The sequence below is a fragment of the Nematostella vectensis genome, chromosome 3 (genome assembly GCF_932526225.1).
Source record: "Nematostella vectensis chromosome 3, jaNemVect1.1, whole genome shotgun sequence".
In the NCBI taxonomy this organism is placed as follows: domain Eukaryota; kingdom Metazoa; phylum Cnidaria; class Anthozoa; order Actiniaria; family Edwardsiidae; genus Nematostella; species Nematostella vectensis.
In genome coordinates, this window is record NC_064036.1 from 9869454 (window position 1) to 9890831 (window position 21378).

The 21378-nt window shown below is 40.2% G+C and overlaps 3 protein-coding genes across 5 annotated transcripts; 2 read left to right on the top strand and 1 right to left on the bottom strand.

The window, feature by feature from the left end:
- Positions 1-719: 719 nt before the first annotated feature.
- On the bottom strand, positions 720-8152 carry LOC116618717 (solute carrier family 17 member 9-like). 2 transcript variants are annotated; one of them, XM_048725451.1, is made up of 10 exons: positions 7602-8152; positions 6321-6540; positions 5819-5918; positions 5304-5546; positions 4530-4626; positions 3885-3972; positions 3528-3562; positions 2926-3097; positions 1483-1512; positions 720-1417 (listed from the first exon to the last, which is right to left on the bottom strand). In XM_048725451.1, the coding sequence occupies exons 1-10, from the start codon at positions 7833-7835 to the stop codon at positions 1278-1280; spliced, it is 1359 nt and encodes a 452-aa protein (XP_048581408.1). In that variant the 5' UTR covers positions 7836-8152; the 3' UTR covers positions 720-1277. The 2 variants fall into 2 exon arrangements, with proteins under 2 accessions (XP_048581408.1, XP_032238645.2); XM_032382754.2 differs by lacking the exon at positions 4530-4626 and adding an exon at positions 5067-5163 and having other exon boundaries at positions 7602-8150.
- Positions 8153-8401: 249 nt separating this feature from the next.
- LOC5513235 (transcriptional adapter 3) lies at positions 8402-10475 on the top strand. The gene has a single exon (XM_001633460.3). It carries the CDS (start codon positions 8512-8514, stop codon positions 9838-9840), a length of 1329 nt encoding a protein of 442 aa, XP_001633510.1. The 5' UTR covers positions 8402-8511; the 3' UTR covers positions 9841-10475.
- A 1614-nt stretch (positions 10476-12089) lies between these two features.
- On the top strand, positions 12090-19771 carry LOC116618715 (putative mediator of RNA polymerase II transcription subunit 12). Of its 2 annotated transcripts, XM_032382743.2 has the most exons (11): positions 12090-12329; positions 12633-12690; positions 12847-12889; positions 13588-13641; positions 13729-16125; positions 16572-16595; positions 16666-16727; positions 17177-17325; positions 17776-17870; positions 17970-18063; positions 18467-19771. In XM_032382743.2, exons 2-11 carry the CDS (start codon positions 12650-12652, stop codon positions 18967-18969), a joined length of 3462 nt encoding a protein of 1153 aa, XP_032238634.2. In that variant the 5' UTR covers positions 12090-12329; positions 12633-12649; the 3' UTR covers positions 18970-19771. The 2 variants fall into 2 exon arrangements, with proteins under 2 accessions (XP_032238634.2, XP_032238635.1); XM_032382744.2 differs by lacking the exons at positions 17970-18063; positions 18467-19771 and having other exon boundaries at positions 17454-17812.
- The last annotated feature ends 1607 nt before the right edge of the window (positions 19772-21378 follow it).

The following is a 21378-nucleotide window of genomic DNA, read 5'->3' on the forward strand; positions in this document are numbered from 1 at the left end:
GGCACTCTCCCGATTTGCCGGTCAGTAAATCTTTGTAAATATCTTCATTTAGCGGAAACCTCTATTTTTCACGGTCTCCTCCTTAAAAATCTAAGCATTTTTAACCTCTACTAAAAGATGACAAATTTGTTTGATATTAAGGGAGAAATAAAGAAAATTATAGCCTGTGTGCTAGTTTTCTTAGCATTTGCCAAAATGTGACAGTTCGCAGGGAAAAAGCCGCCAAGACTGGTTTCACCGCGCGGTACTGAAACTAGCGTTTTTAAACACTGGCTGTCACACTTTGATAAACGGTCTTGTCTGGCGAATGGTGCATTTATTGGGTTTTTACTATATCATCTTAGTATGACTGTCGTTTTTTTTATACAGTTATTCAAGCAAGGTTGAGCTGTTGCATCACGGCGAGGGTAAGAAATCATCTAGCACCAATGAAACATGAACACTTTAACTTTGCAACTCTGCTTGGAAAAGGTGTGCGAACAATAAAAAGATAAAGGCAGATTAACGATGGAGCCATCGAGTGCTTTCAGGGCCGTAGCAGGGGGTGGGGCACTGGGGGCATGAGCCCCCACAATATTTTCTTAATGTTTCTGTATTGTGCCCCCCCCCCCCCCCCACCCCTCCCAATCTTACGTGGCCTGCTACGGCTCTGGCTTTTCAGGACCTTTTCACTTGACTTTTTTTTTAAAGTTGTGCTAAAATCAACTATAAAAATACCCTTGTATTTCAATTGTGTATTTTTAGCTTGTAATAATCGAGATTGAAGAAATATAACACAACATGGAAGATCTTCTATTTCATATTTTATACATGGATAACGTTTTTCTTTCTCTGGGAAACTTGATTTTAAATACGTATCAATTATATTTTGTACTCAATTCCGTCCCTTTCAAACCTCCCTTAGTAATCCTTCTTGGCAATACTTCATTTTGGATAAAAACAACTTAATACAGGATCTACTAGAGGTAGTTAGAGGCATTACATGCTTTTTGGGTTTATGAATAGTCCGCTAATTGAGCCTTCATGAATATTTAATCCCTTTTTAAAAAAATATTAAAGCCTTTGGTTGTTCTATTCAATCCATGGATTGCAATTTTTAGTATGTTAATGAAAAAAAAGTATCCGATAGCCTTTGGATATTTAAGAAACATGTATAACTACTACTGTTTAAACCTGGAGTCGCTTTTAGTTTTGCTTATTTGCTCATAAAGTTTTCTACCTTTATCTAAATAGGGGTTAGTTGTATAAGAATAGATGACATCTCGTGGATCACAGTTCTATGTTATCTTTTTGGCTGTGCCGAATATGAGAAAGACAACGCATCCTATGATCAAGATGACGGCGTTGATGTGAAAGATGGTACTCCAGATGTGTGTCAGCTCCAAAATGTGTCCAGATATTGGTACAATAACAATTCCTGAAAAAACAAAGAGCAGCATTATAGCAAGATTCCTCTGATAAAAACATGATATCAAAAATTACCTGAAAATGCCCCTGCAGCATTCATAAGACCTGAGAGAAAAGAAGGAAAACATCCCTTTGAGAAATTGAATCATACCAGCAAAAACGTAGTGGAAACCTTGAGAGGTGTGCTCGTCTCTAGATTTCCTCAAGAACATAGACAGCAGAATTTCCATTTGCTTTTAATAAACACAACACAGCCCAATCGCACTGATACGGTACAACACAACACAGCCCAATCGCACTGATAAGGTACAACACAGCACAGCCCAATTGCACTGATACGGTACAACACAACACAGCCCAATCGCACTGATACGGTACAACACAGCACAGCCCAATTGCACTGATACGGTACAACACAACACAGCCCAATTGCACTGATACGGTACAACACAACACAGCCCAATCGCACTGACACGGTACAACACAACACAGCCCAATTGCACTGATACGGTACAACACAACACAGCCCAATCGCACTGATACGGTACAACACAACACCGCCCAATCGCACTGACACGGTACAACACAGCCCAATTGCACTGATACGGTACAACACAACACAGCCCAATCGCACCGATACGGTACAACACAACACAGCCCAATCGCACTGATACGGTACAACACAACACAGCCCAATCGCACTGATACGGTACAACACAACACAGCCCAATCGCACCGATACGGTACAATACAACTCAGCCCAATCGCACTCACACGGTACAATATAACACAGCCCAATTGCACTGATAAGGTACAACACAACACCGCCCAATCTCACTGACACGGTACAACACAACACAGCCCAATTGCACTGATACGGTACAACACAACACAGCCCAATCGCACTCACACGGTACAACACAAGACAGCCCAATCGCACCGATACGGTACAACACAACACAGCCCAATCGCACTCACACGGTACAACACAAGACAGCCCAATTGCTATGATAAGGTACAACACAACACAACACAGCCCAATCGCACCGATACGGCACACAGAGCACAGCACAGCCTAATACCGCACGGCAAGGTTCAACACGGCACGGCAACAACACAACATGATATAATAATCAAAAATTATCAACCATGCAAAGCTGCACAGCAACCTTGGCATTGTAGACACTAGGAAAACACCTTGTTACCGCTCGGTCCTAGATTCCTAAAAGCTCAACACTTAGGCCTTTCCTCCTATTGAGGGGAGTACGAACTCTGCACTATCAACTGAAAGAAACAGGGTGGTCTTTGAAACTTTTTAACCTTTTTAAATTTAATTTTCAAGTTTCCTGGGCAAATTTTCGGATATTTCGCTTAAACGTAAAAGAAGCATAAGGCAAGAAAAACAATGACCCAGTCCTCCTTTCTTAAAGTCCTTCCCCCTCCTGGATCCGTCTCTGAGTCAACCCCGAGAACAATAATAATCCCTGGATGTCATATGAGGTTATGTGTGGCACTCACCAAATAAGGACCCAGCAAACTGTGGAGACATGTCTTGTGGTACCACAGGACACCCACAGTTTCCTAGTGCACTGAACCCCATGGTGACCATGATCAAGAACATGGCCTGCCCAAAGGTGGCCGCCCAGTCTAGAAGTAACATACACAGGGCTCCTCCACACATCGACACAGTCTGTAACGGAAAACAAGAACTTTTTAAACAAATTTGAGATACATTGATGACAATATGCATATATGTAATAGAATAATTTAATTATTTAGTCTTTAGATCAAAGAGAACTAGTTTATCAAACCGTGAACACTAAATGTCATAATGCAAAATGAAATGCAATAGATGTTTTTAAATAATTGGAATAGCTGATTTTGATAAGGTTGTTCACCCAAAAGCATTTCCAATTTGGAAATGTCTGCAGAAATGGCTGCATATTTGAATTAACTAGACTTTGAAAGCAGTCTACAGTACTAATCTATTAATCTGTGATGCATCTGATATTCTATACACCTGCCAAATGTTAATAAATAATGAGATATATGACATCCCTAACATTGTCATTTAGGTGGACAACATTTTCACGATCAACTATATAGTCTCTACAACTTACCTGGAATAATTTCCGGACAAATGTCAATGAAAAACCTAGAAAGAAAAAAAACATGTAACAAGTATGGTTGGCATTTTAAACCCAATGATATACAGGCCATCCATAAACCCCTATTCTGTGATTATACATCATCAGAGACAATGGCAACCATTTTATTTGGGGGGAGGGGGGAGGAATTTGAAGGGGAAAATGCTTCCTGTAAATAATGGGGGTTGAATACCATTTGAAAACTATTTAATTCTATTATTTATGGGAAATGCATTACCCTCAATGATGGTTCTTAGGTGCAGCACCGTGCAATGCAATACATATGTGCAGTATACGGTATGCATAGATAGACAACACGGCAAGACAAACCTGATTTTATCATGCAATCTGCCAGTAGCCCTGCTACAGTAGAAAAAGGAAAGAAGACTATCCATGGCATGACGTTAAAAACCCATTTCTAGAAAAAATAACTATGCTTTTAGCAAAAGTAATATCAAAATGAAATTATAGTGTAAACAAGTGTACATTTATCAAGACAGACATGCAGAGATTTGGTGCAATTTTGACATTGAAAAGTTACCAATGAACCAAGATGTAAATTCTGTAACCTTTTGCTAGCTACGGTATCCAGCAATATGAGCAACTATAGTTAATCTCATGGCTCTCTTTCCGTTAGTAATGGCAAGACTCTTTTTCTGTTAGCGAGATGTAAGGTTTAAATGCCTTGAAAGAGCTGAAAAGGTCTCGAAGTATTGGCAGGCAAAACACAGAAACATTATTGGGGGAACAACCATGCCCCTACTGGTCATTTCCATATAATTTATGAAAATATTGGGGGAAAATGCACCTCCAGTGCCCTACCCCCTGCTACAGCCCTGGAAGGACCAAACACATTGAAAGGTATTTACAAAGCCATTATTTCTTCTTTAACATCTGAATTCTTTCATTTAGTTATGTTCACTTTCTGAGTGATAAATTTCTATGATGTGCAACTTATGATGTGCCAGTCAATACCTCACTTTCAGGATATGTCTCCTCAAAATACAAAGGCAGCCAGGAAAACACATTCCAGAAAGCTGCACTTTGACAGAAGCAAGTTATTATTGTAGCCCTGCCAGAGAAGTAAACAAGAGGTATTTTCATTTATTAAAAGAATGATTAAATGATACACTTCAATGTCATGAAGGAAACTGAATGAAAGTGAGAATGTTGGTTGCCCACATGTCTTAGTCATATTTATTATGTTGATTCACATCTATTATCTTGAAGGCAGCTAAGTAGAGAACATGCTTCATCATTATCATCATTGCCATCATCATTATTACAACCATCTTTATTATTATTAACAGCCTCAGCAACTCACCCCAACACCACCAGTTAGTGTTCTTATTTTTTGACCTGCATCTCTTAGACTTTAAGGTGTTTACCAATCAACAAGGAGCTATGTACCACAAGTGTTCAAAATGGCATTTTACCCTTAAAAGCCTCCTTCACTAGGTCTAAAGTACACTAGACCTCTGCATGCTGAATTAAATGCTTATGACCATCTACCTTGCTGCCAGGAAATACCTCCTCAAAATAAAGAGGAAGCCAAGAAAACAAATTCCAGAATGCCCCTGCTTGACAGAACTGTGCAATAATAATTGCCCTACAACACAGAGAAGGCAATACATTTAACAAACATTTACAGTACTATCAACACAATGTAATCCTACAATGTGCAAAATTTAGACTATGTGCACAGTGATAATTTCTTAAATTAGGGAAGTTTTTTTGTCAGAAACTTACCAAACACCAGCATGCTGTAAAAATAAGCTGTATGGTACGCTGGCCCTCTCTTTCGATGTAGCCTCTAATAATTTGATGTCCCCTAATGAAATTTCTTGTCTATTTTTTTCCATTCCAGGTCCAACTAAATAAAATGTCCATAGCCACGCCCAAAGCAGTCCTGCTGCTCCTTGGGCTAAGAATACACTTGGCCAGCCAAAATACATCAGTATAACAGATCCAACACTCCCCATCACTAATGTACTGAAATAAAACAGAAATAAGAAATGGAAGTGATGAGATTGAAGCAAGAATAAAATAACAAAGTTCAGTAAAAGGCACTGCTTCTGTGATTTAACATTTAATTTTCTTATATTTTTTTTGCAAATACATATTTTTATACATATTTTCTGATACATAATAGTTCAATTTCACCAAAATTAGAACGATTGGGAAATAGTGGAGCCCAACTTAAAATACACACTACTGCTCTTTTTTGTATCAGTAGCAAATGTGAAAAGTTTTTCTTATCTCACCCAACTGGTCCAGCAGAAAATACAGAACTGGTGAGTAAAGTTCTCTCCTTCAGGGGTATTCTTTTGGCTATGATATTAGTCAGCGATGGGTAATGAAGACCTATAAGGAGAAAGTTGAGAATGACATGTTAACTTTAAACTATTGTCTGGCTACCATCATCTTTGATGGTGGTTGACTGACGTAATAGAATGGGAAATCTTATATACATATAGATAGTTATACATAGTAAGGGAGTGTAGTTTCCAGCCCTGAAATCAACATCAAAATATCGTGTTGATTGAAAACAAAGTCAAAATCAGTATAAAAAAAGGAAGTGTCTAAAAACTTGAGAGCCAGGGATATATGCCCTAATACTATACAGTAGATACCCTACAAGCTTTATAATTTTGCAAAGTTTAGCTGTCCCATTTGACCCTGCCCATACAAGTCACCACTACAAGAATCAAGTATATCAGATACATGTAATCACCTATGATATATCTTCAGTTAAAACTAGTTCACCTTGGGAAAGCCCTGTAACAACTCTTGATAATATCACCATCACAATTGGTGGGAAAAACAAGAATGCCTTTCCAGGAAGAAATGGCACAGCAAGTGTACAGAAAGACCAGATAATAGCAGCATATCCCAAGACAACCTCTCCACCGTACTTGTCGCTAAGATAACCTCCAACAATCTGTGCAGGTGTGTAGCCCCAGAAAAATGCTGACATCACAGCGCCCTAAGATGGGTGGAAAAATTGGATTCAGAATGGCTCAAGTTCATAAGACTCATACCCCTTTCCTTATGACTTAAAGCTGGTAAAATTACATAACCTATACTGTAATATGCACTTCAATATAATGTTGCTTTATCACTATCAGATAAGGATTTTTTAATGACTTTTCAATAGAGGTTTATTGTAAATTACACCAAGGTCCATGCCCGTACCCAGGATTTTTCTTGGGGGGGGGTCCGAAATCCGAAAAAATGGACCTAGTTTTTCCAGGGGGGGAGGGGGGAGTTCTCTGATAAAAATCGCACCCCCGAAAAAACAAAATAGATTTTCTATGCCTTTGCAGTATCTCCACAGGATGTTTATTGTCATATTCGGCTACATACCAGACTGATCTAGGTTATGCTTTATAGTTTTGTCTACAAAAAGCATGTCTATTGAGAACCGAACATGGACCTGCGGCCGTTGTGGGGGGTGCGTTCGCACCCCCTGCACCACCCCCCTAGTGCTAAGAATAGGTATAATTCAACTTTATAAGCGTGGTTATATTGCATGGTTATATTTCACCCATAGAACCAGCCTGTCGAGGTCACATGTGTGAGTTGGAGGTGGAACAAGGCCGGCAGATGGGGAGGGGTAGGAGAGAAGAGAAAAAAAAGGGAGAAGACACCAAATTTACTAATTGGATTTAACACCCCTTAGGGAACTGGCTTTTATAGAACAGATTTCCAAAGCATCTTCTCCCTTCTTTTTCTTCTCCTCTACCCCCCCCCCCCCCCCCCCCCCTCTTACTGTCTCGTTCTCCTTCGTTCTCTATGCAGCCAATATTCCCTTATAAAGAAAAAGGTTGAAATACTTGAGTGGACTTTGCAAAAAAAAAACATAAAGTGTGTCCACGTATTCATCAATTTATCCTCCATACGGATTTTTATACTACAAATTAGAACCTACACACTTCATTTAAGTAAGCACGCATAAGAATAACTAATTATATTTATCCATCCATCAGACACACGGAGATGTTCTTATACTACGCGATATTATTATTCTGCGAGGACAGTACTTACATCAGCTTCTTTATCCCAAGTCAGATCTTTACTCATAGCAGCCATACATAGCGGAATCGCCGATCTGGCCGAGTAGAGAAGCATAGTGCCAATAAACATTGAAGCAATCCATATTCGCTTTTTCTCGTCAGGCCATGGGATGATCAAGTTATCAGCGTTAGAGCTGCTTGGTTTTACTGACATAGCTATGGACAACCTTGACGCTTTTGTTTTAGGAGAATAGGAATAGCTCATGTGCTGGCTGATTTGACTTTTCTCTTATAAGTTATAGAGTCTAAACAACTGTTTATCTTATCGAAAACAAACTGCAACCACTAGGAACTCATTCAATCGAATATAAAAACAGTGTTTTACGCATGGATGCGGCAATAATATTTTGCCTTGGCGTTAACTAAAAAAGTTTGAAGAAACTAAAAGAGAGCGAAGGTGAGTATGAGCTCCAGGAATTCCCCGTGGCAAACCTGCCACGTCCCTAGCTTGGGTTTCTATGTGACTTCAAGTAATAGATTTAGGCACTGCGTAAAAAGAGGAGCGGGAAGCAGAGTAACCAGGCAATGAAGGAACAGTGTCCGGAGAGTTTTCGATAAACAAATTTCACTTCGAAAACCTTCCGAAGCTTAACAAAGCACTTGACAGCAATAGCTTGATTGTTAATCACAATCCGGATCAAAATTTACATCTAAATTATCTCTTTAATGTTTTTTTTGCCCCTTTATTATTAGGCTCATTTTCTTTGCATTTTCTTCACATTTGTACTATGTAAAGTTTCTAACAACAGCTCTCCGAATACTATCCGACCATTTGAATACCGCTGACCTAAATCAACACGAAACAGGCAGACATTTTGGATTTTGGAGCGAAGCGTGCAATATTTACCAAGAGTTCAATTATTTTCGCGGTTTCCGTGACAATGAGCGCGAATTCCGACGACGGAAAGAGTGACAAGGACCCGTGCCCGCTTCAGTACTGTGATTTTGAAACGGTCGATCATGCTCGTATGTGCCCATTTTACACGTCGCTTTTGACGCGGTCCACAGACAAGAGCATTGAACCAGAAGAACTAGACCTGCTCACAAGTGATCTGGAAACCTTGTTAGCCAGCTGCAACCGGCGGATGAGATTACTTGAGACGGAAACAAAGATTCTTGTAGATTGGGCTGAGAAAAAAGATAAAAAGATTGTACGACAAAAAGAGCTTGAAATTCTCAATTCTCTGTCCAATTTCAAAAGGGGAAGGCCGCTGACCGAAGAACGAGGCTCAAAGAAACAAAAAATTGACGATTCCACTTCCAAAGGTGGTGTTCAGAGTGCTGGTAGAACTAAAGGGCTTGGTAAAACTAGTGATGTTGGTGATGACGAGTCCTTTCCCATCACATCCAAGAACAAAACTGACGCCCCCAATAGGTTTTGGTCTGTTGTTGAGCCTTATTGTGCTGACTTGACACAAGATGATCTCAAATTTCTTGAGGATTCTCTAAAGGCTGATGACGATGAGCATGAGTATTGTAAGATACCATCCTTAGGAAAACACTACAGTGAGAAATGGGCACAGGAAGATTTAATGGATGAACAACAGGAAGGCATTAAGCTGCAGGAAAAGCGACGCAGTTCATTATCAAATGCTTCTGAAAATAAAAATGACCTAGCTGCTGCTGTTTTAAAGAAAGCAGACACCTCCGCTGTGCAGTCTGAAGAGGATTCTTGTCCTTTTGGACTTCTCACCCAGAGATTGGTATCAGCACTTATCGAGGAAAACATTATTGCGCCTATGGACCAGAGTGCTAGCACTGCAGCAAAATCTAGTGAGACTGCATCAACCAGAAGTGGAGGGATGACTCCACGTACACCAGTTAAAGCACTACATGTCCCACATACACGCACCCTGGAAGCTAGAATCAGAGAAGAGCTAGTATTCCAAGGTTTTATTGATGAAGACACTGGTGAAGATAATGATGATGAGGTACTAGCTGAGCTAAAAAGACACCAGAGTGAACTGAAAACTTTGATTGCTAAAAACAAGCAAGCTAAGCAGGACCTTCTCAAGCTAGCACAGGAAGAGATGCGAAGACAAGAACTTAGGCATAGGAGTAAAATTGCAAATGCTGAGGTGATGGAAAATTTCCGCAAAATAATAGCATGTAAACAGAAAAGGAAATCACCTACTAAAAAGGAAAAAGATATTGCATGGAAAGCTTTAAGAGAGCGTGAAGCCATCATCCGGGTGCTTGAAAGTACATAGAACATAGGTGAATTAATGTGATAATAATTTGTCGAAATGAATCTGAAATTAGCTAGAGCCTTATTCACTCCTTTTGAAATAATTGCACATGATGACAACCAGGCGTATACCCAGATTAGATTCGCTGAGGGGGGGGGGGTGCTCAGTCGTACGTATCATACTGTATGGAAAAAGCATAGTATTTAAAGATTCCTTAATAAGAAATGACCCACTTATTGACTGCCAAAGGGGTGGGTGCACGCACCCTGGGCACCCCCCTGTGTACTCACCTGACAACAATAACAAATTGTAGCCCATTCATTCTATATTCTTAGGTCGAACTAACAATAAAAACAAATTAAATATTGTTATAGCGTACAGTATACTGAACAACATACTTTGGAAGTATGTCTTGTCATTTAGCAATATCGGTTTTCTTTTGTCAGCCATCCTTTGTTACTCATAGAGTGGTTTTCGAAACCCCATGCAACAAAATTAATATTTGTTTAAGTGTAATAGTGAAACCAGAACAAAAGAGAACAAAGACATTACAGCGTATTAGTACTAAATAAACTTTAAAGTGTTTCACGGGTTTTTGAAATCCATTTCAAGTGCAGGGGCAGTTATTTCAATAAAATATATTTTTTTTAGAATAACATTTGTAATTGGTATGCTGTGATTGGTCGAGGGACCATGTGATATAATAGGACACACCAGCCTGGACACACACACACTTTTATTGTTGTATAAAACAAATAGATCTTATTTTTTTGTGCGTCTGTCCTCTAATAGCTGCAAAGAAGACGTCACAGCGTGTCATGAACAACAGTCACGCAACGCGACTGCGTCTCGTTGCATACTTTTTTCAGGGGCGGATCCAGGAATTCAAAAAAGGGGGTGGATAATGGCCGGATAGGTGGTTTGTGACTGATCCAGTGGTTCTTGGTAGGTCACATAAATATAACAATACTTCAAGCTGAATTGAATTTGTCGCGTCAGCAAAGTCAAGCAGGCGATGGCACATGGACAGTACCTTCTCCGTAGTTTCTTCAAACAAAGTGACTTCAATTTTTTTTTTTTGTAAAAAGGCGGGTGGATATCCACCCAATGCACCCCACCCTGTATCCGCCCCTGTTTTTGTTCATGGCACGCTGTGATGTCATCTGTGCATTTATCGGAAATGGATAAAACCTGGACGGGGACACGGACGCGGACAAAAAAAAGCTTCTAAATTTGATTTGACTGCTTGTAGGTATAAAACCTCTTTAGTTCGCCTTAGGTAGGGTATTGGGTGGAGCGACGTATGAGCTTTGAAAATAAGCAATTTATGTGTGTCTTTTCCTAAAAGATTGATAATAGAAATCTCTCTCAGCTCATCTAACCGTTTAATTGTGCTTAAATTGTTCAATGCAACACCAGCAGATGACAACAGGCGCGTTCCAGGATTTACTAAGAGGGGTGCGCAGTCAGGTTTCATATAAAAAAGCACAGTATTTGAAGAATCTTTAATAAGAAATGACCCCCCTTTTGGCCGCCAAGGGGTGCGCGCGCACCCTACGCACCTCCCTATGTACGCTCCTGGGCAAACAGAACATAAGTGTCCCCGACTAGTTGGCTACTTGTGACCAGCAAGACCAGCAAGAAGATTATAAAGTTGTTGGTTAGATGAGATTGAGTAGAGGCAACGTGAGAACGATAACTGGATGCAAGCAGTGGGCATTTGTCTTAAAATCCGCGTCCCGTCCACGAACCGTTCTGCTTCCCCGTCCCGTGTCCCTCGTCCCCATCCAGCTTTTACCCAAATCCCTCCCATTGAAAGTTATAATTCAAATTCTTATCCAGGTCCCAACTTTATAAAAAAAAAACTCCCCCCCGCACCCCCTGGTTCTCCAAGACAAAATCTTCATTGAAAACCAGAGCTCATGGATTATACCTTTCTTATACTTTATTCTTTGGGTGGCCTTCAAATCAGGGAAATAGCTAGGGTAGGAAGTGTAAGATCACAAAAGTAAATTTCTCGGTTAAACTCGCCAAATCATAGACTTTTTTCGATTTAAATAATCTGCGGCAAATCCTGGCTACGCTACTGTTATATTGCTTTTAAAAAGTGTAGGTCACTCTAACTTCAGGAATTCAAGACGAAAGTCTTATGTTTCCCTTATGTCCGGGCAGGCATTTTCCCGCCGTTCTCACTCATCCCCATTCCCGCTCTGCTGTAGTCTCGCTTCCGCTTTGGTCACGTGTCTCCCCCGAGCCCTGGGCCACCCCGCATATGGTTGCTTGGAACAAATGCTAGTGGCGCTCGCATGTCCGTCGTGAAATTTTAGCTAAAATCACTCCAAAACAGGAACTTTGCCCGAACAGGGGCTCCACCACCACTCTCAGGTATACACCGACCACCACTGACCCACAATGAATCGAAAATTGTGGCATCTAGGCCAGTAGAAGCCATCCAAAGAAGTCATATGCAAACAAGCAGGAGCACGCCATACGAGCGAAAACCACTCAAGGTCTGTAACAGTACTCGGGATTTTTCCCTGTTCCCGTTCTAGTGGGGCCAATTTGCACCCCTCATATACTCCTTAAAGACTTTGTTGGGTTTCTGAGTCGAAATCCCGTCTACAAAGAAGACTGGTACGCGGCGAAACTCTGCCTAACGGTTTTATAGTTATACTATATATCATACGTCGTTCAGATTGGTCGAGATTCGAGAATCGCGATTGTATTGGAGCCTAGGGCCGCTCACAGCTCCGCTTATTTTGTGACATTAAGTACGATTCATTTATTTATTTTGTGAATTCATTTCTTTTCAGGATTTGGGATGTAAGTTATGGAGGATGGTAGTGGAAAGTGCTTACTAGACGTGATAAGGTAAATATATTTATTTTGTATATTTCCCCTTGTATAATTTCAAACCATCGAAAGTTGGTTCTCTCGCATGTTGTTTTTATGAAATTGACATGTATGTAAGTACTTCAAAATGTGTAGGCAAGTCCTCAGTCTGACGTATGATTTTTTTCTAAATAGTGACCCAACAGCATTAAACGAGTTTTTAAGAAGTAATAGCCAGGTAAGTTAAATTTGTGTGTCGAATTTGTAAAATATCCCTTTATTTTTTTTTTTTTTTTAGGATTGAACGGAATATACTTATGTTGCTTAATTAATCATAAGTTTTTCTTTGGGTTTAAGTTATAACATGTATGTGATAAAGTATAGTCATGATGTGTAAGAAAGCTTAAAAGAAACTATAATGATAGTTATTCAACTCTATTCTTTTATGTGATTTTTGAACTTAGAATTTTATTATTCTGAATAAATCTATTTTGTTTACTTCTTTTTTTAAACTTTTCGCAGAAGAGATTGTTTACTTTTTTATATACATGCCAAATGCTTTTATGATCATATTTTGCACAGTTACTTTACTATGACTATAATTCAGTTTATGATATTTTTATATTATCATTTACCAATCAGATTTTGAATGACCATGTAAAAGCACTATAGATATTGTCCTTTGTCAGTGTTGCTTTCCTTTGTGACCACAACCCTATCCTAGAAAAAGAATAGGGTAGATAAGGTTTTATGCTAAGAATCCTAATTGCTAAATGTGATTTATCAAGTTTACAATAGACTGAAAATTTAGACAACTTCCGATGCCATTAAGCAGGTTGTCTTTTCTAAAACCAAAAATTTTTTACTGATGTAACAAAGGAATCATCTTAAATTGATAGATGAAAAATAGAACAGCTCTGTGTTGCTCCCATTTAGATTGTTCTTGATGAGAAAGAGGACCTATCTCAGGAGAATGCAAAGTTGTCACAGGTAAGTAAGTTGGCTTGTGAGCTAGATTTACCTAAAACTGCCCCATGCACCAACTCTTATTGCTCTTTTCTGACTTATTTTTCACAGCCCTCTACTGTGGGACAAGGAATATTTCCACCGAAAATTATCTCCTCCAACTCTGTGGTGAACAGTACTTTGGCCAACCAGACAACGCACAGTGTGGCAGACACCAGGGTGTCATCTTCAGCAGCAGCAGTAAACCCCACTGTTCTGCTGTCAACGTCTAGATCAACTGCAGCTCAAGACATAGCTGGTCTAGCGTTGGGCCAGGCATTTCAGAATGGAAGGGCAGCAACCTCAAGTCAGCCTGTAATGCAGAATGCTCACATAGTTAGAACAATGAATACTACTGTTTTATCCCCAGTAAGAACATGCAACTCCCAAACAAGGACTGGGAATACAAATACTATACACTCAAGCCCAAAGGCCTCAGTAGTTTCTCCTTCATTCCAAGGAAAGAAACCAATTCCTATACAACCAAAAACTCCTTCAATAGTTCAGGGATCAAGTTCAACCATGACTGGCATCCCGACCAATATTTTAAAAGGACTTCAAGTTCCAAACCAAGTTCGGGTACCTCAGACAATGTCCACTTCTTCTCTTGTTATAAATGGTGCTGAGAGTCCTGTTCAGCAAGTTAATATAAGGACTCAAGCTCCGGTCAACCAACAAGTTTTGGTGACTCCACCCAAGAGGATTGCTCCTAAGCAACAAGTGATGTCACCTCCAACTAACTCTCAAGGGATAGGGTCAACAGGTAATGTGATTCAAATGCAGCCAACAAGGACGATAGCTCAGACAATGCAAGTTGTTTCTCCCGGTGTACAGGTGTGTGGGGCAATGCAGGTCCCACAGGTATCATCAACTTTAACACAGATTCTGCCGCAGCAGCAGTTAGTCAATGTAGTTCAACAACAGCGACTTTCCCAGCCGACTGTGACAGCTACAGCCTGTCAGTCAAATCAACACGTCCAACAGATTCAACAGCTTGTACAGCAGAAGTTTAACAACCAGCAGGAACAGCCTTCACTGCAACCTCAGCAGAAGGGCTTTACACCTGCACAATTGCAAACAGCTTTAAAACAAACCAAGATGTTGGCCCAGAGCACAGGTCAGCAGCCCAGTCTACAAGTACAACAGCAGATCCTGAAACAGCTGCTTCTGTTACAACAGGCGCAGGGCCAGGACAATAAACCTCAGTCGATAGTTATACAACAGCAACAACAGCCAGTTGTAGTACAGCAACAACAACAACAACAGCCTATTGTTGTACCATTGCAGCAGCTAAAACAGCAGCCACAACAAGTTGTCATTCAACAACAGGGTGTACCACAAGGTCAGCAACAGTCAAATGTCATTCAACGACTCCAGCAACAGGTCAATGTAAGCACCCAATCAGTTGCTGGACAAATGGAAATCAAGTTTGTGACTGCCAATCAGCAACAAGCTACTGCAGCTAGTAATTCAAACTTTGGAACTCAGCAAGTACAACTGAACTCTTTAGCAATGGGCAACATCGTGTCTACATCTGGTCACCAAGTCGCCACACAATTGATCTCTGGCCAACCTATATATGGTAACACAATATTGACAACCAGTAATCAAGGAACTGCTGTAGGTCAGCATCAAGGCTCCAAGCAGGTCTATGTGTCATTTTCTCAGTCCAACAGTGGACAGCCTATTTATATTGTATCACAACCGCAGATAATAGTGCAGCAGAACAATTCTAATGTTAAAACTGTGACATCTTCTGTCCAGCAACAAACAGTAGCAGATCAACAAAAGCAGCTCCAGCAGATTTTAGCTCAATCAAGGACATCTCAATCAGCAGCAGTTGTTCCAAATGTTCAACAGAGAAATCAAGCAACTTTGGGGCAGACAGCTAGTGCTATTAATGCCAGTCCCATAGTTTCACAAACTCCTTACATAGTTCAAGTATCACAGGCTCCACAAAGCTCAGTTGCTCAACCTAAGCTTGCATCAACAACTTTATCATCAAATGTTCCAGTGCAGCAGCTCACAGCTCAACAGATTCAGCAGCTGCAGAATTCTGGAGGTGTGCAGAAAGTTCTGATTATCAAGCAACCAGAGCTGCTTCAGAAGCTTGGTGTGCAGGGGCTTAAGCCACAGCAGACAATCCAGATAACACCCCAGCAGCTGCAAGTGCTTCAGAAACTGCATAGTCAACAGCAGACAACAACGCAAAAGGGATCTATACTTACCAAACCAATGGCAGGAACGCAGCCTAAACTTTTGACGGCACAGCAGCTTAAGCAATTACAAGTGTTACAACAGCAACAGGCGGCAAGCGGTAACAAATCAAATCAGCCTCTGCTGCTACAACAGAAACAAGTCATGGTTCAACAATTGCAAAGACAGTTGCAAACATCCAAAAGCACAACCAAGACTCAGTTACCTAGGATACTCCAAACCACTGGGCGGCAGCCGGTGGTCATTTCACAGGTAGGAATTAAGAGAGAATTCATTAGAACGTCAAGTATCAAGATAATGCCCATTGGTTACATAACTTGGATATATGTTATAATTAAATCATTACTGTTTGCACCACCATTATAGTCATTTCTATAAGTTTGAAAAATTATTCAGGGATGCCTATACTGTAGAGTATATTGACATGGTGGAAAGTGATTCATTGAAACAGTGCTTTTGGATGGAAACACCACACATGTTTACCTTTTTAAACACCACATTACTATTGCTTCTGACCTCGAAATTTCCTGGTACAAGATTTTAGATGCCCATTAATTATATTGCTTGATGTTCTGTTTATCTGAACACTTTTTAAAATGCTTATCCTTTACAAATACTGCCTATAGTTATTTCAGGGACAAAAGTATAGGTTGTCTAGAATACATTTTGCTAAAACATTTTATTTATTTTATTTTTAGGCTGGGAAAACACTGATAAAACAGGTAATGTCTTTTATTTTCTTATGCTGTATAGATATAGGTTTTTAAGATTAATTGATATTGAATTTAACAGGAACCCAGAGGTGTCAAGCGCTCTCATCCTGACACCCCAGAGCCACCTAAAGTAGTTACCAGGTAAGAGAGCTTATTACACCGGATAACTTTGATTTGCATACTGTATGTTGAGTAAACTTCAGACATGAAAAGTAGCTTGTATTGGATTTTAATATGCAGTTTAGTGTCCTTTTTTGCAAAGTGTTTTTCCCTGATTATACCAACTTGGTGTCTATATTTTGGATGATTTTTGCTTTTTTTGCCCTGTGCCCTGCATCATGATATTCGCCAAGGCCAGAGAATAAATTCTTCAAGTTGAAATTGCCCCAGTGCTTTGAGAGACCCACAAATCATTACAACTGCCAGATCAATTGATCTTTATCCCAGTGGATTCTATTTAAAAAGTAAAATTGCTTGTACCCTGGGTACCAGAGGCTCTGAGCTTTGGGCGACAACGATATGAGCGAGGCCTCTGGAACCCAGGGTAAATTGCTTGGGATCATATGACCATTTGGCTGATTCTATTGTAGGATAAAAACTGCATTGATGCAAGACCAGCATTCGGTGCTCCACCCTGATTTTCATACCCCATTCAAGTCCATGGCAGATGCTACAAGCAAGCTAATCCATTACCATGTCTACCACGAGCCGGACCCGACCCCCAAGGAATCTGCTGCAGGTATAGTAGGATATGTTCTTTGATTAGATTCTACCATGATCACCAGTGCTTGAAACAAAGAGTAAAAAGATTTCTGTAGCCACACCAAAGAGCTTCATACTTTAAGAAGTTTATTGGCTTTACCCTAGTGTAAGAACCATGTTCCTGAGGACATGCCACATGTTTATGCACCATAAACACACCAATATCAAGGCAGGTTGAGGATGCCGACTTATCAGCGATGTTACCATTCACACTCATTTTAGAGTTAAGTAATAAGCCTTGTTTCCACCATGCCCTATCGTGGCTCGGCTTTAAACCTTTTGTTTACACTTCTCTATTTCACATTTTGTATGTAGTTTCAAAATTCGTCCAATCAACCATGGCTAATTCATTTATGGTTACGTAGCTTCATGTGAATTAATTTTTGAAGAAGTATTTTTGCCATGAAGCCATTTAACGTATTTGCAGCTGATGCCTTGTACAACGCAGTCGCAACTCAGCTAATTAAACGAAGCGAAAAGATGAGGGAGAAGTACAGGCAGCTTATTCTAGAAGAAAGCATGGTGAGTCAGTATTCAGGGCTAAATATTGTCTGGTATCATACCACAGGTTTAACAAAAGGGTGAATTTTAAATATATAAAACTTTTCTGATGCTTTTCAGCGCACGGAGCCCTCGTCGGAGATGGTGATGTTGTACCGAGTATACCTGTCTGATGAACGCGCATCTTTGGCAAAAGACAGACTCCAAGCTGCAGGTAGCTTCATTTGCCTTGTTTCTTTTTCCAGCTCAAAATAGTAATTCTCCTAACTGTTATAGTAAGCTTAGCAGTGACAGTATAGGGAGTAGTATATATTTAATCAGCTTTTCGCTGTGTGCTTATTAGTCTTCCCAAGTTTAAAGGGAACGTTTCCTTGACATCAGTTGCGTTTCTAGTTCGTGCATGGAATTCTGGGATTCCCTTGAGCCGCACGGGTTGAACCTTTAGATTTTTCCATATGAACAAAGTGGATTACCAAAATAAGAACAGACTATCATATGTCCAGTTGAGTAATTCGTGGCCCATAGAAAATTCGTGACGTAGTGAGAACGGGCATTTTTTTATTGCAAATTTTGACACCCAAAACATAATTTTTAATTTTATTTTTTATCAAAAACAGAAGACCTCAAAGCATTAGAGGCAGCGGCGATATCAAGAGAGCATGAAATCGCCAGTCAGCCAACTCAACAAAGCTTAGCCGCATCAGCTTCCACCACCACACCCTCAACAACTCTACCCACATGTACAACAACCACACTCTTAGACGACGAGGAAAACGAGAAGGAATCTTCGCACAACCTCACCCTTACATCCCTCGACGACGACGAAGATGATGACGACGAAGACGACGATGGAGAAGATGACGTCGTTGACGAGGAGAGTGAAGTCGATAAGGCCGTCCATAATATGGAGTCATCCACTTCGTCGTCTTTCCTTATGGGGATAGCAGGCTCAAGTTCGTCCCCGCTTATCGATAGTCCAAGGACTAACCCCACGACTCCACAAGCACTGGAGTGCGGGGAAGAAATGGAAGTTGATGAGGACGCAGAAAAGGAGGACGTGACTGCGACGCTTGCGTTACTCCACTCGATGGCTGAGGAATTGGACGAGACGATCAGTTAACGACCGGCCTTTTTGTCAACCATCTCAATCAGGTGTTACCCTGATTATCGGGAGCTTGGTGGATTTTGCGGGTGCTTACTGTTGCGACTAAAGAGAGAGTGCCGTACCCTCGACTCCCTTGGCCCCTAACGCATTTCTGCATGCATCTGTGGCAATTAGCTCCTGTCGTATTGTAGTGACGTAGATTATAATAATCTGCCTTATCTCTTTCCATTTCTCAGATGCAAGAGACTACTAAAGCTCTGATTATCCTCGTCTGTAGTGTATTTCTCGCCCGCTATACATTGCACTATACATACCTTTCGCTCGGTCTTTTTATACACTTTTCTACTCGTACATTTTCAGAAAAGCGAAAAATAATAAACACTTTATTTTTTTTGCCTGGTAGAATTTTTACTTCTATATTTTTGTACTTAGAAAATAATGCAACGTCAAGGTGCGGTGACAGGTGGACTTGGTCGTCTTTAAAATCTAGAAATTTAGTTTAATTACTAAAGGGTGATCGATTAAAAAAAACAGTTATACAGTATATGGCTGTTTATATGATGGTGGTATTATGTGGTTTGATGGCTTAATGCCATTTTCTTTCTAACGAAAGCATTACAGAGCATCTCAAACCTCTTTCGATATTATTGAGGAATAGAGCATTGGAATAATGTGTAAAGAAATATTTATCATTCCTATGTATATTGATTTAAAAGCGACTTGTAGTATCTATGGAAAAATCGAAAACAGAAATACTTGTAATATTTAAGGCTCGAAGGCTTTAATATATTGAATATGCCTGTTTGGCATTACATAGGATATGTGTCACTGCTGTAATTATGTCTTGTCCCTTATCCCGTCTTGTTTGCTAGCCAGGCTAGGAACAGGTAGCCCTAGCTCGCTATTTGTGTCGAATTATGGCTACATTTCACTGACCGTCAGTGGAAGAGGGTTTAAACCCACAGAAAATCGCTCAAAATCAAATTCGGTACGATGGTTAGTTAGGACAAAAAGACACGGTATATGTTTCAATTTTTTTTATTTAAAACAGGCGAAAAATCGTACGTTGAAATGTAGCCATAATTGGGGACTTGCACTAAGAGATCACGTGACCTTTCTGGTGGCAAATCAAAACAAAAAAATCAGAAATGACTACGTCCGTCTCATTAGAAAACGACTAAAAAATTGAAATAAAACTTAACCTCTTCCGAAAAAAAATAATTCTGTATTTTTTCGTAAGCGTTGAATAAGTTGCTTTTTTGACGCTAAAAGACTAAGCGCGCGCTAGTTTGCCACCAAAACTGTCACGTGATCTCTTAGCGCAGGTCCCCTATTCGATACAAATAGTGAGCTTTGCCTACCTGTGGGCTAGATCCTTACTTGCGTCCAGATGTGCAATTGATAATCACACAACACTTGATTTGCAAAAACCTTGGTCCTCCCCGTGACGCAAAGCGTAAAGCTTTGTTTTAACTAGAGCGGTTTCCATTTACCCTTGAAATAAAGCGTGATAGTTTAAGGGTATTAGTCACTAAAACGCAAAAGAGAACAATAGAATCAGATCATAATAAATGGTAAAACGCCTAAGTGTAGTTCACAGGTTAATAAAAATCACTCTACTATATACGATCCCCTTTGTAAGAGCGCACCGAAGACTGCCAGCCAGCTGTCATTTTGAAATGTTTGCTTTTGAATATTGGGGATCCTGTGGTGCACGAAGAGACTGTGCACTAGGTGGGCTTTACAAACCCCGGCTCCCGCGTTTCGCAAACATGTCCGCGTTCGCAAACATTTCCGAATAACCCAAAATAAGATTAGTCGACAATCATTCCAACCGGGACTCGAAGTACCAAAAATAATAGAAATATCACTGGTGTACATATATATCTCCCATAAGGATCTTTGTGTCATTTTCTTCTCGATGCTGCTCAAATATAGTTTAGACGCCTTTTTTTCATGTACCGTTCTAAATAGATATAGATGAACGACACCGGTTGTCTTATTTGCAACCGCACCTTGACGGCATCTAAACTGTACCTTGGTGAACTTTCAAGTACCTGCCCTTTCACACCTCGGTAAATGACGTGTCGTGATGCATACACGAGTATTCCGCTGGACAACCCCATTTTTATGTATTCCATATCTTATTATTAATACTCGTGTATCATATCAATTTGAGCTTCGTGAACGTTGTATCCCTGTGGTGGCTGATTAAAACTGGGGAGGGGAGAACCGGTCTAAGATATGTGCAGGGGGTGTGAAATTACGTTACATCGCCTAAGGTTAGAAGAGCAAAAAAAAAACATCGCACAATCTGTCCCTTTTACCTTTTTGGATGTTTCAAAATCCGAAACTATACAAAGAAAAACGTCTTTTAGGGCACCTGCGCCTTTCTGTGCAAGAATACACACACAAAAATACACA